This window comes from Catharus ustulatus, chromosome 1 (genome assembly GCF_009819885.2).
Source record: "Catharus ustulatus isolate bCatUst1 chromosome 1, bCatUst1.pri.v2, whole genome shotgun sequence".
Taxonomy (NCBI): domain Eukaryota; kingdom Metazoa; phylum Chordata; class Aves; order Passeriformes; family Turdidae; genus Catharus; species Catharus ustulatus.
The window spans coordinates 159,149,170-159,165,801 of record NC_046221.1 but is presented as its reverse complement, the minus strand read 5'-3'; the positions used below and the strand labels follow the sequence as shown (position 1 = coordinate 159,165,801).

General features: G+C 43.2%; 1 protein-coding gene across 1 annotated transcript in view; it reads left to right on the top strand.

Annotated features, from left to right (window-relative positions):
• The window catches only part of COL22A1 (collagen type XXII alpha 1 chain), a 231,592-nt gene that overhangs the window by 57,348 nt on the left and 157,612 nt on the right, over positions 1 to 16,632 (top strand). Inside the window, exon 4 of the mRNA XM_033078454.1 lies at positions 10,391 to 10,465. Within this exon, the coding sequence (XP_032934345.1) occupies positions 10,391 to 10,465 (75 nt within the window). The remainder of the gene's footprint in view (positions 1 to 10,390; positions 10,466 to 16,632) is intronic.

Sequence of the window (16,632 nt, the reverse complement as noted above, 5' to 3'; positions counted from 1 at the left end):
GGAAAGAAAGGGAAAATCAGCATTTGAACTCTGAGCACCTGGCTCGAGTTCCATAGCCCAGGTTGTGCCTGCTTTTATTTATTGCTCACAAACTCTTATTTTCCAGGCTCCATTTGTCACATCCTTTGTTTAGCAGAGTGTGGAGGGTGCAGCTGCCCTCAAAACCACTCCTGGTTTTCTTTTGGCTGCTTTTAGGCTTCCGAAGAGAGATTGCTGAAGTGCCCATGGGAAGGAAGCACCCAGATCTTATGCAAACCTCCTTAGAAGGTTTGGGCCTGGTGGCATGTTTGGAACTGGCAGGTGGATGAAGCTCTTGGGATAAAATTAATATAGGACTGAAGATATCTTTCAAAATTTAAGTCAGAACTGAACCCAGTGCTTTCAACCTGGCTATTTTTAGATGTGTCTGAAAGCTAAAAAAACCCAGATTGTCTCCTAAAAGCCTTTAAATCTGTTAAGACCTTTACAGATATCAATGGTCTGTTTAAACCCTTTGGAGATAAAGAAGCCAGCACTGCCATCCTTCACTCATTTTGAGTAATGTCTTTTTCCTGCTGGAGTCTGTAGCACCCTGGAAGGCAAGGGGTAGAGCTCTGAGAGCCAGGAGCTTGTGGTAGCACCCAATCTTGGACAAGCCCTTTTTTTCCACATGATCAGTCATCTTCAAGCTGTTTCCATTGGTGTCCCCAAGGTTTAACCCCATGAAGATTATCAGATGGATGTCTTGCTCTTAAAGGGTCTCTTCTGAAGAGCTGTACCCCACAGAAGTGTCCCATTGCTCTGTCTGGCTGGTCTTGGGTGGACAGCAACCAGGCAAATTTCTGAGTGGTGCATCCATAAAATAGCATCCTTCAACTTGGATGTTATTTTAACCTGGTTTCATTTAAGAGGAAACTGAAGTCACTTAAACCCTCTCCATTTTTCAAAGGTGGTCTTACAATTCTTTACAAAACAGAACCAAACTCTTAGCCAGAGTCGTGTCTTGTATTTATACAGAAATTTCTTTGCTTTCCTCTTATGATATATTTATACTGCTGCTGGTCAGAGTCCCAAAGCCACAGTTACAGTAGCCCCAAAATACCCACATGGAAGAAGATACTGTTCAATTTGCAGTTGTATAATTGCACCAGAAGAGTAATGGCAGTCAGAGTCCCTCTTAAACTCATCCCTGAGCTATATTTCTCTCTTGGAAGTTATTTGAGAACAGCCAGTGTATATTTATTGATCAGCTGAAAAGCCATGAGCTTTGAAACAAGTTGCTTCTAATTAATTCACTTTTGGAACCACTGGGAGGGAACAGAACGCCTTACCTGGATTTCTTGTTATTATCCTGGACAAGTAATTGCTTTTACAGAAATTCAACAAATAAAAATAACATTTGTGGTCTGCCCAGGATCTGCTTTTTTTAAAAAATCAATTATAAACTGTGACTTGGCATCTCAGCTGTCTGGCAGTGCTGGGATGAGGAGAATCCACGCTCTTGTCTCCGTGTTGTGGCACATGGGAGGATAATGGACAGACTGTCTTGTCCCTGCAGCCAGCACTGGGAACTGATGGCTTCAGCAGATCTGTAGCTGCACTGCTCCATTGGGCTCATCTGGGGAATGTGCCTTTGGTGAATGCTGAATGCAAGTGAGATTGATGGGGTTTTATAGCAGAAATTCTGTATTGTTCCTATTCAGTGAGAACCAACCTACCGGAGCTTCACACCAAGTTTATCTTTAATCATCCCACTTGTTTCAATTACACAACTAACACAGAGCTGCTATTTTAAAACCAAATTAAAAACCCACCTCTCCTGTGTTGATAGCATTTTGCAACATTTGAGTCCATTCTAAAATCAGTCATTGCTGTAAGAAAGTTTGCATTTTTTGCTACTGCTGCTACCAGCTCCCTGTTGTGAAATTTGCTGCTGGCAGAATTTTGCGTCCATATTACTTGTTTAATAGCACAGGAAAAAAAATAAGAGAGATCTGCTGGTGCTAGTGAAATGCTTCTATTGTTTCTACAAGCAACATTTTCGTGTGTGGTACTGATCTTTATAAGTTTTTAAAGAAGTGTAAAGCACAGATGTTTTAGCTTGGGTCTTCTTACACACCACAGAAATCTCACTGTTCATTACACAGGTGGATATTGGAATTGATCCATGTCCAATGGTGCAAAATCCAAGAGTATAAAAACTTTATTTTCTAAAACTTAATGACTGAGGAGAGAGAATGATGGAATTTTTTTATTCTTGCCAGTTCTGTGGCTGTGAGATGGTTGGCAGGTGAGACAACCTACCTGTTCCATCCACAGACTGCTCCTTCCCATCTGCACCCCTAGAGAGGCCCTATGGGCTGATCTCTTCTTTCTGCACTCTTGGGATTCTCACTCTGGCAGGTGGGATGGCTTTGTCTCCCCACATCCAGGTGAGCAGTACCTTTGATCTTTGCTCTTCATCTGGGACACAAGCCCAAGCAGGAAACTCTTTTAGCCTTGCAGCACCCTGTTCTCTCCAGCCTCTCAGGTACAGGCAGCAAACACCTAAAATTTTATGTGGCCAAAGAGCCCAGCAGCTGCATCAGGAGTGACATGTTCCATCTGTGCCAACAGAGCAGCCCTGGGAAAGGGCTTGTTGCTGTGGCTGCTGGCCCTGGAGGATGTGCTCCAGCTCAACTCTGTACTGCCATCCTGTTCAATATTTTATAGGTCATCAGCATCAAGACATGCTCATGGCAATTTATCTGCTAAGGCAATGGTTGGCCACTCAGGAGAAACCCTGCAGCTCACTTGAATCAAGGACACTTAGCATGATGAAGCTTCACCTCCTTCCCAAAATGAGAGAAGGAGGTGGACTCGTGCCCCAGAGCAGCAATCAGCTCCTGGCCTGGATGGAGAGCAGCTGCTAATTGCTTTCCTCAAAACCTTGTGCTTTGCAGACATGCTCCTTGGCACACAGTCTCTGTGTTTGTTTAGGGGCAGACACAAGCAAATTAGCTTGGAAGTGCCAAGGCCTGATGCTATTTTCATAGCTCCCAGAGTGCCACTTATTCCCTGTGGGAGCATGTGCAAATTAATTCTGTATGCTGCTCACTTAAACGGTGCTAATTGCATCAGTCCTCCTGACAATATACTTCTGCTGCCAGTCATGCTACGAGTTTCTTGCATTGATTTGGGTGCACTAGAGAGGCTCTCTGAGCATCCTGCACTGCAGGTACCCTTTGGAAAGATGAGTCCTCACCAAGATTCAGGAACTTCTCTAGAAAATTTTAAAGGACATCCAAAGCTGAGCTAAGGGTTAGATGATGGGTTCGGCCTAGAGATGGGGCTGATGGGCTGTGAAGGATTCTCCGTGCTGGTGGAGGTGTGTAGTTGTCACTTCTTGTGTGCTGTTGAGGTGAGAGCACCTGCAGTAGCATTGTCTCTTTTGGAATCAAGATCCAGAGCACTGGGCAGAGAGAAATGAAAAATAAAAAGGGCAATGACAGCAATAAAAGGAGAAGAGAGAGATGCTTTGCATCCAGAGTGGGAAGATGGTATAAATGCATAGTGCAGCCTGCCATATTGTGGGGAAAACAGTATTTTTCACATCCCTGTGATGTGAAACTCCAGTGTAAGTGAGGCAGGACAGGAAGAAAAGCATAGGAGAAGAATTTAACCTTTTTATTAAAATTTACTTTTTGACTTTCAAAAGAACTTCAGAGCTTTGTAAATGCCAGAACTCCCTGCACTCCTACTGTCCCTGTTTAAACAGGATACAGTACTCCCTGGCTGTGCACACAGCCCCCTTCCCACTTTCCCAGTTGCACTGAATGCATTTAGGGATTGGTGGCCTGTCACCATAAAACCAGTGAGCATTGTTGCTCAAGAGGGTCCTTTTGATCTGTGTTCGAGAACTCTTAGCAAAGGATGATATTTATGGGCTGTATGAAAACTAATAACTGTAAATGTGGCCAGAAGCATTCCTGGGCAGTGGGATGCACTCACCTGCCCTGGGGTCTGGCACATTTTGCCCCAGGCAAGCTGACACTCCACTGGAACATTTCTGGGCTCAGGGGTACTTCCAGCATGCCAGGGAGTGTTTGTGGCCAGCAACCCTCTCGTTTGGGAGGCTAAAACCATTTGCTAGGATAGAGATGGGCTTGAACATGCCTTGGCCTCAGTGCCCAGGAATGCACCCAACCATGCTTGTTTTAATTGGATGGATGTAACTCGGGTGCCTTTGACAGATGTCTAATTTGGGAACTGTGTGTTCCTAGATTTACCCTAGAAACAATGGGAAGAGAGTAGCTTTTCCGGGGCTACATCAGGGCACCTAAATTGGGTTTCTGCTCTGAATTGCTCTTTGAAGGAGCTTGTTTCTCCATTCAACAGAAAGAGCCTTTCAAAGAAGAGTGTCCTCTTGCCTGGGACCTTAAATGTGTGCTGCATGAGAGCTCTCTGGGCTCTAACACCCTGCAGTAATTTTGCTTACTCTCTGTGTGGAACACACCCATCTGCTGAGCAGTGCCAGCACTGAATGGATGGTCACACAGAAATTCACTTTTTCTGGCTGCTGTGCTAGAAAAGGGGAGGGAGCCCACAGATACCCAGAGTCCCCCTGACATCACCTGGGACTTTCTCAGCAGACAGGGGAGCCTGGGGAGCAGTTCAGCTGGGCACTGGTGCATTTTCAGAATAATGCTTTATTGGAAAAATGTGACAGCTTTATGAGGAGTAGGGTAGGCTATGGATGTATTTTCTCCACCTGAAAGCTGTGCTGTGGTGAGGGTTTGCTATTCCCTTTTCATTTCATCATGAGCATTTATGAGCTCTACAAGAGAGCTGGAAAGGGTTGGTTTTTTTTTTTTTTTGGCAAGGATTTGTAGTGATAGAAAAAGGGTAATGGTTTTAAATTGGAAGAGAGCAGGTGTATGTTAGATATTACAAATAAATTCCTCACAATGAGGTACTGGAATGTGCTGGCTAGAGAAGTTGTGGATGCTGCATCCCTGGAAGTTCAAGGCCAGGTTGGATGGGGCCCTGAGAAGCTTGGTCTGGTGAAAGGTGTCCTTGTCCATGGCAGAGGGATTGGAAACAGAGGATCTTTAAGGTCCCCTCCAGCCCAAAGCACTCCATGATGCTCTGATTCTATCACTGTAGTGACAGAGAGCCTTTGTGTGAGAGCAAATATGGAAACGTCATCCAGCTCCAGTGTAGGCATTATGTGAAGGAAAAAAGACAGAATCGACCTTGGCTTCAGCAGCCACAGATGATTTTCCTGGCACTGATGGATTTCAAACTCCATGATGTTAAGACTCAGTGTGATTTCAGACAGGAAAGGAGAACTGCAGAAGGCATTAAACTGCAAGGTGTAATCATATAATTGCTGTGATGCTCTGTTGTACCTACACCTCACTACAAATTATAATGTTAGTGCAGACACTATTGCAGTATTATTACACTGCCAGGGCTGCCTGCCACTGTAGTTGAAAATAATGCCCCGTTTTTCCTTATAAATTTGTTTCCATGGTGGGTGGCACTTTATGGATTGGTTCATTTGCTGGGAAAGAATATCTGACAACAAAACATTTGCCAAAAAAATTTCTGTTAATATGAGCAGAGTGGAGGTATTCTCTCAAAAGAAGCATTTTTAAATGAGTGAGGGGAAAAATCCTTAAATTTGGAGGCTATAAAATGGTTTATGTGCAATGTTTTATAAAAGAAAAGAAAAGAACAAATAAAGGTAGCACTATATATAGGAGTCATCAACTGACTGCAGGGAATTAAATGTGCTGGAGGAACTGCTGCACAGAGAACTGCCTGAGTAATTAAAGAACAGAGCTAATGGGCTCTGAGAAAGCTCCTCTGAGAAACTATTTTCATGGAATATTCTTGACTTTAAGAAAAAATTTTCTCACCAGGCCCCTTTCCCTCTAAGTGCAATCTTCAATGGGAAAATAATTTCTATGTAGAAAAAATTTCTATCTGCATAAGTATATGAAACCCACCCAGCCCTTAACCCAAACTCCTCTTTCTTAGCAGGCAGGCTGGTCTAAAGTTTTGGCAGACAACTTTTAGGGAAGCCTGCATTTGCCCTGCATTGCCTTATTCATGGATAGGATTACGAGGGGCTAAACTTCAATGTCAGGGGATGAAACAACTCGAATATTTGTGTTGGGAGTATCACACCTTTTGAGAAAAACCAGAGGATTTATCCTGTGGGAATGGAATAATGATGGAGATTCAGAGTGTCTGAATCTTTGCCAATGCACTGGGTGCTGCTGAGATTCTGGAATCCCAAAATTCTCAGTCTCAAAAGAAAAAAACAAAACAAAAAAAACCCATGGTAATAAATAATGTTTGCTTTAACCTTCTTGTGTTTCTATTCTCACCTCTCTACTTCATTCTTGTGGAACTTGACAGCTACACATGTTCAGCATTCATTATACACAAGTCCCCAGAGGAGCTCTTGGCAGCTGAGGGCTTGCTTATCCTTGAAAGAATTAAAATGAAAATTAAGAAACTGTTTCAGCAGAGTGCTATGGACACAAGGATGCTAATATGGCAACAGGGATTTATATTTGTCACTTTACAGGGAAGATTTCTCTATAAAAAGACCTAAGGGGCAGCAGAATCACACCATTCCTGTCCAGGAACTGCTACAAACAGACACAATACAGCCATTTCCCTTTTCCCTTCCCTTCCCTTCCCTTCCCTTCCCTTCCCTTCCCTTCCCTTCCCTTCCCTTCCCTTCCCTTCCCTTCCCTTCCCTTCCCTTCCCTTCCCTTCCCTTCCCTTCCCTTCCCTTCCCTTCCCTTCCCTTCCCTTCCCTTCCCTTCCCTTCCCTTCCCTTCCCCTTCCCCTTCCCCTTCCCCTTCCCTTCCCTCTCCACCCATCTGCCTTTCTCTCCATTCCTTTCTCATTCTCTTTTGTTTTCCCTTTTATTTTTTTTTCCTATCCCATTTCCTTGAATTTCTTTTGAAATGCCTCGGAGGCAAAGAGACTCAAACAATCAGATCACTCTTCTTTTCCAAACTTGCAGTCCTATTGTTACATTTTAATAACAATAGGTTATTTAATGTTATTTTAGTGCTAGTAAATGTTCCTGAGCCAGCATGTTCTCCTGACGTGTCTCTTTGCAGAACACGTGCTCTGTAGGACATATTGTCTCTTGCTGTTAAAATTTTCGAGAGCTCTGGGATTTTTTTTCATAGGGAAGATTCTAAAAAAATTATGTTTAAAAGCAAGGCTAAAGTCCCTCCTCATCAAACAGATCTCAGTGTGATTTGCTTACAGGAAAGGGGGATATCTGCAGTTAAAGAACAGTAATTTCACATAAGGCACACCAGAATATAAGGCGCAATTCCGGGTGTCGGCAAATTTCCGTACTTTGTCCATATATAAGGCGCACTTTTTTTTTTGCAGCGAGGATCCGCGCGCAACAAAGTAACGAATTAGTAAGGAGTCACGCGATCGCGGGGTTTACTGGCAGGTGCTCAATTTGCAAACATTTTTCACAGATTGGTGTAGCCCTTAAATGCAGCCCCAGGCGCCCTCCCTGTGCGCGGGCCCCGGCACTCCCGCCCGCCCTCGTGGCTCAGCTCATGGCTCGCACTTCTGGGTTGACAAATTTCTGAACTTTGTCCATACATAAGGCGCTCCGGGGTATAAGGCGCACTTCCAGTTTCAGACCAAAATTTTAGTCAAAAGGGTGCGCCTTATACGCGTGAAATTACTGTACTTTCAGAAATGCTTCCTTCAGCAAGAAGCTCGTACAGACCAAGGACACAGGGGGTTCCTGGGCTGCCAGTGCTCGTGGACAGCTCCTGTCCAGCCTCTCTCCCACCTGCACCCCCAGATCCTTCTGGGCAGGGCTGCTCTCAGTCCCTCCAGTCCCCAGCCTGGATGGACACCTGGGGCTGCCCCAACCCAGATGCAGCACCAGCACCTGGTCCTGTTAAACCTGGTCAGATTTCCATGAGCCTCTTCTTGAGTCCAGGTCACTCTGCATGGCCCCATCCTCCAGCTGTGTCAACAGCATCACTCAGCTTGGTGTCATCTGCAAATTTACATACACAGAGATTGCTAGTCCCTCTAATTATGGGGCTTTGAAAGGATGATAGTGTAAGACTATTAGAAATTGAAAAATAGTCCATATGTATAGCTATAGAGCAATTTTCCTGATCTCACTCACAAGAAAGTGATATTTGATGTTGAAGCCAGTGAATAAGTATTACAGAATAGGAATTATTATGTATCCTTATTCAAGAATTGTAATTTTATGAGAAAGAGGTCATCTCTAACAAAACTAATTTTCTTCTGTGGAGTTACAGGCTGGTTGATATGGTAACTACCTTGATAAAGTACATTTGTTCTTTAATAAATTACATTTTTTCTTAGGCATTGTTACTATGTATTGAATTGCATTTGCATTAAAAAGCAGCACTCTACAATGGATTAAAAGCTGACTGATCTCATGTAGCAGGTGTCAGTGGAAAGTCATCATTCCTGGTGCAACTGTAAAGGGATATTTAGCACTTCTGGTGCTATTAAAAATTTCCATGAGCCCCACGGATATAAATACAAAATCTTTGCTGATAAAAATTTTGGATAAAGCAAATGACTGACAGGATATTATATAAGGTTGCAGACAAGAAATAAGTTTTAAACAATACATATTTAAATGCATCTTGCAAGCAGAGGATGTAACAAGAAGCCGAAGCTGAAAGCTCAGGGCAGTCAGCTGTACTTTCTCTTCTGTAAATCTGTAAAGATTTAAAAATTAGCAGAGTTTTAGCTGCAGTGCAGATTTTGTTACTGTCTCTGCCATTTTCCGTGGGTGCTCATTGCTGCAAATCTTCTGAGCATCACAATTGTTTGCTCAGAGTTTTGCCTGGCAGTAGCAGAAAAAATGGGCATGAATGCTGTTTGACACTAAAATGTTCACGTGTGTCAGGGGTTTCATAGAAAGGCTCCACCAGCAAGAGGGCAGTTTTTGTCTTGCCTTCCCAACAATGCAGCCCTGGGTGTGGCAGTGAGTCCTGGTGGCTCCTTGGGAATGATGGATATGCTGTCAGTCCAGTACTTTGCTCCTTTGGACATACAGAGCTGTGCTAATAACTGGGATGGGAAAGTACCAACCTCATGTCAGCCTCTGTGAATTATTTTGTGTCTGGAAAGTCACTGGAAAGTTAGCATTGCAATAAACTTCTTTCTCTTGGAACTTTTTATGCTCATTCCTTAGATGCAGGCGGGGGGGAGGAGCCAAAAGGAACACACGACATTTGTAAAATAAAGGCAGAAGTGAGGCTACAGTTCTTTAAGAGGTTACAAAAGATTGTCCCTATCACTATCTGCCCATGTGAAGGGTCCCTCCCACACTTTTTGGAAACCTCTTTTAATTAGTGGAAGGTACTATGAAGTCTTCCTGAAACTTTCCCTTCTCCAGGCTGAACAACCCCAGATCTCTCAGCCTGTTTTCACAGGAGAGGTGCTCCAGGCCTCAAATCATCTTTATGGCCCTCCTCTGGACCTGCTCTTATAAGTCCAATATTATACATATAATGATATATATTTATTATTATTGCTGTTGTTAATACTGTTATTGATGGTTTTGTTACTGTTATAATATTGAACAAATACAGACCCAACATCTCTACCAGTTCTTCTCATTAAACTGATCCCTTGAGCTACCTGCCCCCATTGTTTACAAGTGTGCAATAACCTATTGATCTGCGAAACCAAAGCATAAATAAAAGTTATTTCAAAGGTTTGGCAGGAAAGGGGTGGATACTTAGGCAGTTCTCTGTGGAAAAGCATTTATCTGCAATTGTTTTGACACTAATTGGGAGCATGAAAAATGGCTGACAAAGGCTGGCTATTTTCATGACTTTTTAAAACCTGTGTGTAGGGGTGAATACTCTTCAAAGTTTTAGTCATTTAACTCCAACTTCTGCTTGAATATAATCGGGGAGGTTTTCCAGAGTAGGAGCTGTCCTTTCTGAAAAGTTTGCAACTGGTCAGTTGGCCTTTCAGAACTTCCAGCCAAGCTAAGAGTGGAAGCACATTCTGTATTTTCTTAAGTTTTTTGTGACTTTCATGCACATTTACAGACAGGAGAAAGACACAAACCCAAGAGTGTTGTCCCAGCTGATGGAAAGGCTCAGTTTATTTATTCTGTCTTCCTGTCTGGGCAGGATAAAAGTGGCTCAAAACCAGACATAGTGTGCTGGGTCTCTTGTCCATCATGAAGTTGGCCATAGAGAGAGGAAGAGTATTTAGGATGTGCAGAGCCTGGGAAGGAATTGTAGCTGAGGTGCCACATGCAAGTTCTGAACAAAACTCAGATGAGCCTTTGCTATTTCTGCAGCTTCCAAAATGATGTTTTTCCCTGGGATAATTTTGTACTGGTTCTTTTGCTTTTCAGATGTCCTGTGTCCAAATGTCCACGTGGAAGGAGACCGGTTCAAACACACCAATGGGGGGACTGATGAGATTCCAGGTAAGCAGACACACTTTTCTTCTGTCCCTCTGGGAACTGAAATAGTACAGCTGTACATTTCTTGTGCAATGCTCTGATTCATTAGACCTTTCCTAGATGGAATTTTCTTATTCCAACACACGTTCAGTGGTGAAGAAGTATTAGAAACTGGGAGGCTCCAAATGAGTTATCTGTTGACACCCAACACCAAATTAATCACAAACTTTCTTTTGATATGGCATCAAATTAAAAAGCCAATGGAGCTTAGTGCAGTAGCTAGAGGAGTGCTATAAGTCTTGGAGATGATTTTTTTCTTACTACTGCACACTTACTGAGTTTTAATGTCCATTTATTTGATCTGTGATTGTTGTGGAAATCCAAGCACAGTGGTAATTACCACTGGAGAAAGGTTTATGTGTGCATTTATATAAATAAAATATTTTCTGAAGCACTGGTGAGAGATCAAGGGGAAATACAATCTGGTGATATCTCTGATTTTCTGTGAGGTCTGATACATCTTTTCAGCCAGCTGAAGGACTTAATGTCAGATGTTTGCATGGACTGTGCCTCTTTTCTAGCCTCCCAAAACTGCTTGAGCTGTTGGCAGAGAAAAGATGCCCATCAAGGATGCATTGGGAATAATCATGACTAACCCAAGGACATAAATCACTGCAGTGGGAGGCTGAAGGTTCTTCTGCAGCTTGATTATGAGTAGAAATGCTCAGCATTTGACAGCTTTGCTACTCGCTCAGAATATTTCCATTGGAGGGTTTTCAGTGCCTGCACAAAATACCAGCTCCAACTGTGCTGTCTGTGGGCAGCTTATTTTGGCTGCAGTCTGATTACATCTGAGCCTGTGATAATGTTGGGTGGTAACATCTTATGTGATCATTAGACCCAAGCAGATTATCCCCAGACACCTGTTTTGAACTGCTGTCTGTTGCTGGGTCTTGCATCACCCTGTCCTGAAAGTCCTCCTGTCTCTGGGCTGGGCAAACCTTAGAGCAGCTCAACCCTACTGATTCTGAATGAACCCATCTGCAGTGGAAGCTGCTGCTCAAAATGAGTAGGAGGACTTACCCTTCTCAGATGATCAGCTTCTGTGTGATTCTTAATGGAGCTATAAGTGGATTCCTACCTCCAGTTCATGTTTATCTGAATTTTGATTCAAGTGCTAACTAGTAGACTCTATGCTTTTATTTGACTTCTAAAATACATATTTTGGTGAGCAATGTACAGGACAAGAATCCCAATTTAGATGTGGTACAAAAGTTTTGGGTAGAGTGAGGTGTACATGCCTATATGCAGAAATATATATACATCTATATATATATATACACATACATATTCATATATATTGACATATATATAGACACTTAGGCTCTTCTGTAGTATTTTTGAGGTTTTTTTTTCCTTTTATCTTCAAGTCTCATTCCCTCCTAGGAAAGAAGTCAATATTCAGCATGTTAACATAAAAGATGGCTTTGCTGTCTTAGATTTGTATGTTAGTTCAGGTTGGAAGGGTCCAGTGGAAATCATCTAGCCCAACCTCCCATCAAAATAGGGCCTCCTTAAAGATTAGGCCCGTTTTAAAGTTAGATCAGATGTCTCAGGACCTTGTGTAATTGAGTTTTCAGTTTCTCCAAAGATGGATATTTCACAGATCCTCTAGGCAACTGTTCCAGTTTAATCAATAGCAGTGATTTTTTTCCCCCATTATGGTGGGGAATTTGTAAGCAGAAATTAATGTTTTGTAGTGTCTGGTCAGGCTGATCATTCAGGGCTGTCATTTATTTGACCTAGGGGATATCTGTCCACTGTAAATGTTTAACATTGCATTCAGTGTCTTAACAACAGATTAATTACAGTATTTAATTTGGAATTGACAATTTCAGTCCCTCACCAAGAATACAGAGGACTGTAGAAGGCTCCTGATTGCTCCAATATGGTGGGAAAGTTATTAATTTCTCATCTTGTTACTGGTGACCAGGAAAATGTGTGCCTCTTTCCAGAGAAATTGGAACAGATAGCTTGGGTCTACTAAGGATTGTGCTGCTGGAGATGGATCATAGGAGATCAAAGTGCTGTACCACTCCTTACGTGCTCCTCACTTACTCCATAGCATCGTCTGAAGACTCTGGGCTATTGGGTCTGATTCCAACAGGAAAACATTTCATTCTTCCAGCTACACTGGAAAATTTCAGCTGTGCTTCCCATTCCTAAAGGGATGTGTTGTGCAGAGCAGCTTCTGTGTTCTCCCCAAAGGGGACTGCACCTGAGCTTTGGGGTACTGTGTGCTCCCCACTCATGGGAGGAGGCTCAGATTGGGATGTCAGTGGGTGACAGCACTGGGCAGGAGTCTGTTCCTCTGCCACCACCTCCTCCTGTGCACAAGGATTTTAAATTAACACCTGTGCCTTGTGCTGCACTAGGAGCCAGAATTGATCCCTGCCCAAGAGGCTCCTAACACTGAATTTCAGAGCTATATCTTGCACAAACTTGTTTGTAGATGGACACAAAGCATGGTCACATGGAGTTGCAGTAAATCTCATTTCAGGGACGGGGAAATTGGTATTTAAAATCTTCTTTAGATTTAACACATTTTCCCCTCTGAGGGACAAGACCTCAGAACTCATGGTCAGAGTGGCAAAAATCTTTCTGAGGTTTTAAATTATTTTTTCTTATACTTTTATTTGGTATAATGCAGCAGCAGAAGGCACAGACAATTGTTTCACACAAGGCATCACCAATTCCAGCCCTTTCTTGTCTACCCTACCTGCATACAAGTTATATCATGCCCTGCTGCATTTAGCTCTGTGTTTGCATTTAAGTGGAGGAATTGAGTCACTCTGTATCAGCAGAAGTAAAAATAGAAGCTAAAACATAAAATGAGCTATAAAAGGAGGAACTCTGTGAGATAAAGGGAAACAGTGGTGGGGCTGAGGTGGAAGATTCATGGGATTTTGTTAAGTCAGAGGCTGAGAATAGGAGTGAGGGTAGTGAGAGTGGCTCCATGAAGAATCAAATAACTGCATCAAAAAAACCCATTGTGTTCTGGAGGAGAGCCAATGCTCTAAAGTGGTATTTTCCTTTTAAAAGACAGATGCTCTCTTTTCCTTAGACAAACAGGACTAAGTAAATCTCATCTATCTGCTTTTGTTGAGTACTGCATTGAAAGTCACTGCTAAAGTGAAAAAGGGTAGAGATTAATAGATGTAAAGTGAATCAGAAACTGCCTGGAAGGGAGACAATCATGAAATTTCTAGGAAAGGGAGTAACAAGTTAGAGAGTAGGCAGTGATGAAGACCCTCAGGGTCTAGTTCTAGGTCTAATCTCCCCTAATTCCACTCTATGGATTGGGATCAATGGCTCCAAAACCCAAGGATTTTTTTTTCCAACTAACTTGGTCAGTTTAAAAGGCCTGTTTTCATAGGTATGGATCAATATCAGGACTATAAACTCCTCCTGTGGGAACTGATGGGGTCTCAGTCAGCAAATGTTTGTATGTCACAGTCCTGTAGAGCTGGGGAAGATTTTTCTGGGGGAAATCATTACTGGACAAGGTAGAGAAGGGAGGAATTCCTGGAGAGGGCTTTTAATTACTGCTCATTGAGAAAAGTTTGCTCAGACCTACTTAGCTCAGGAAAGATGGATTCAGCCTTGAGGAGCTCTTAGTGTGCTCAGGAGCCAGAGAGAGGCAATTAAAATCCTGGGTTTGGTTAATCTTGCAGTGTGCAGGTGGAAAGGGGAGGTGGTATTGCTGCCTTCAGTAGATCAGGAGAACAGCAGGAGGGAAACAGGGAGCCACTCAGCCTGAAGGACAAAGGCAGCGACAGGAAATGACTATCAGCTGTTTAAGATAATCATTCAAGACATCAGAAGAAGGCTTGAAGCTGTCAGAGATATGAAGCACTGGGACAAGAGGTGAAGTGGTGCTAATGGAGACAAACAATCAGTGATGGATAGTCCTGAGTCCTCTCAGAGCAGAGGTTTGTACTCTATGACCCGCTGGTCTCAAAGCATTTAAATAAGAAATCTCCAGCTGCAGCATTCAGGAAGGGCTGCCACAGTGAAGTAGGGTTGCATGAGCAAGAATATATAGACAGCTTTACTACTGATACAATTCTGTGAGTGAAGTGAAGCAGCATCTGCTTAACAGTACATAACATGAATTCAGAATGTAACACTGAGTATGCTGCTGAATGCATTAGAAATCAACAGGGGATTTTGAAAGAAAGCAAGGAATCTACTTAGAATATCACTTCATCTTCCAGGAAGTCTGATATTTTAAACTAATGCTTAATAATGGTTTAAACAAAGTCCTTAGAGCGTTCTTCTGGGTACTGTGTTTCAGTTGAGTTTTTTTAAAGAGTTGAGCTTTTTAAGAGTTGAGTGAGTTTTTAAAAAGAGGGTTTACATAATCTGCCCTAAAATGCTCAATAACACCCCCTCCCCCCCTTATTGTATTTAATGCCTCTTATTATGCTGAATTGTCATTTTCATTCCATCAGCATTTAAGAAAGGGTCACGACCAAGCAGGAAAACACAATATTTTGCATCCTGCAGATCTGACCTTTGTGTCTTTTTAGGAGCTATAATATTGCATCAAAATACATATGAATGTTATTTAAAATGAATTCTACTTCTTGAGGTTTTAAGACTTTACATTTGAATTATTTGTATTTTAGACTGGACCTGCTGGACATGGGATCTGGTTGCAGAAACCTGGATGATCCCTAGAATTAAGAATGAGCTGAGCTCTAGTCCTGAACATTACCAGAGGAGATAAAACTCCTCAGCAGGTGCTGGCTGCTGCTTTCAGGGCACTCTGCCATGGAGGTAAAGAAAGGCCTGAAGTGATTTCCACAGAGTGCTAAGAAAAATAAACCCTGGGGAAGGACAATTCCAACCAGCACACGGCATCAAACATCCCACACTGGATGGTGTTAATGGGGCAAGGGAGGAAGATGAAATCCCTGACTTTAACTCCTAAGTAGTCACACAGGTGGTGTATGAACAACAGCAGAAAATGCATTATGGGCTGCACCACAAACTGACCTCAGCCTCCAACTCTCTTCCCTATCTCCAAAACCTCCATGTGAAAATGACCAAAATTCCAGAACATTTATGAGCTCTGTGTTTTTCTGGGACTCTATAGAGGGTGTTTGGGATTTTATGATGAAGGCACTGGTTGTAAAATAGTTCCCTACAATTACAGACTGCAGTGGCTGTGTTTAGCTGTCAGTGTGTCTCCAGTTCCTGTGGTCTGCAGCACAGGGTTCACATTCCTGAGATGCTAGTGACTCACTAGCTAATTACAATATCCCTGGGACTATTTATATTTGCCCACTAAAGCACGTGGTAGTATGAGAAAGCTGGAGTGTCCAGGCTGATGGACCTGCAGAACGAGCGCACGCGACCGATGTGCTCCTGGGGAAAAAAGAACATTTGTGGTGCCCGTGTGACATTGTGCCCTCCTTTGCACTTGTCAGTCTCTTGGGAAGCCCCCAAGAGGGCAGTGAACAGTGCATGAATATCTGCAGAGATGTGTGAGGCATCACTGCCTTGGGACAGCAGATGCACACAGTGGTCACCAGCAGAGATGCCCAAGTGCAGTGCTGCTGGAGCTGGCTGTTCCTGCAGACACCAGCACTGTCCTCTCCATCCCGGGGTTATGCACACACAGGCAGGACTGGAAGCAGCTGGGACATTTGTGAAAGATGGGGCAGAAGGATGAAGCTTTGCTGTGCCACGGCACAGTCACTTTGCCCTCGTGTTTTTCAGTGATCCATCACTAATGGGCAGCGCTGATGGGATAGGGCTCAGGGATTCCTATTTCCTCCTCCCCCCACATCTTCTCTTGGAAGTCCCCCAGAAAATGTGAAACTGGTCTGAGCTGAATTTGAAACAGAGTTCCTGACATACAGATGTCTGACAATAGCAGCTGTAACTCCGAGAAGCAAAAAGGGAAAGGAGCACTGACTGTAACTGTGGTCACAGGAGTTATGTGTGATTCTGTGGGCTGGAGAAAATGGCTGGGCTTGTGCTGTGAGGTGGGTTTGTCCTCTGGGCTGGTAGGTGAGATACCTGCAGTGCAGGTGACCTTGCTGACCTTGTTGGCTCATTTTTTAGGAGTCTATGTGCAAGTCTTATGAAGAGCAGCTGAGGGAACTGGGGGTGTTTAGCCT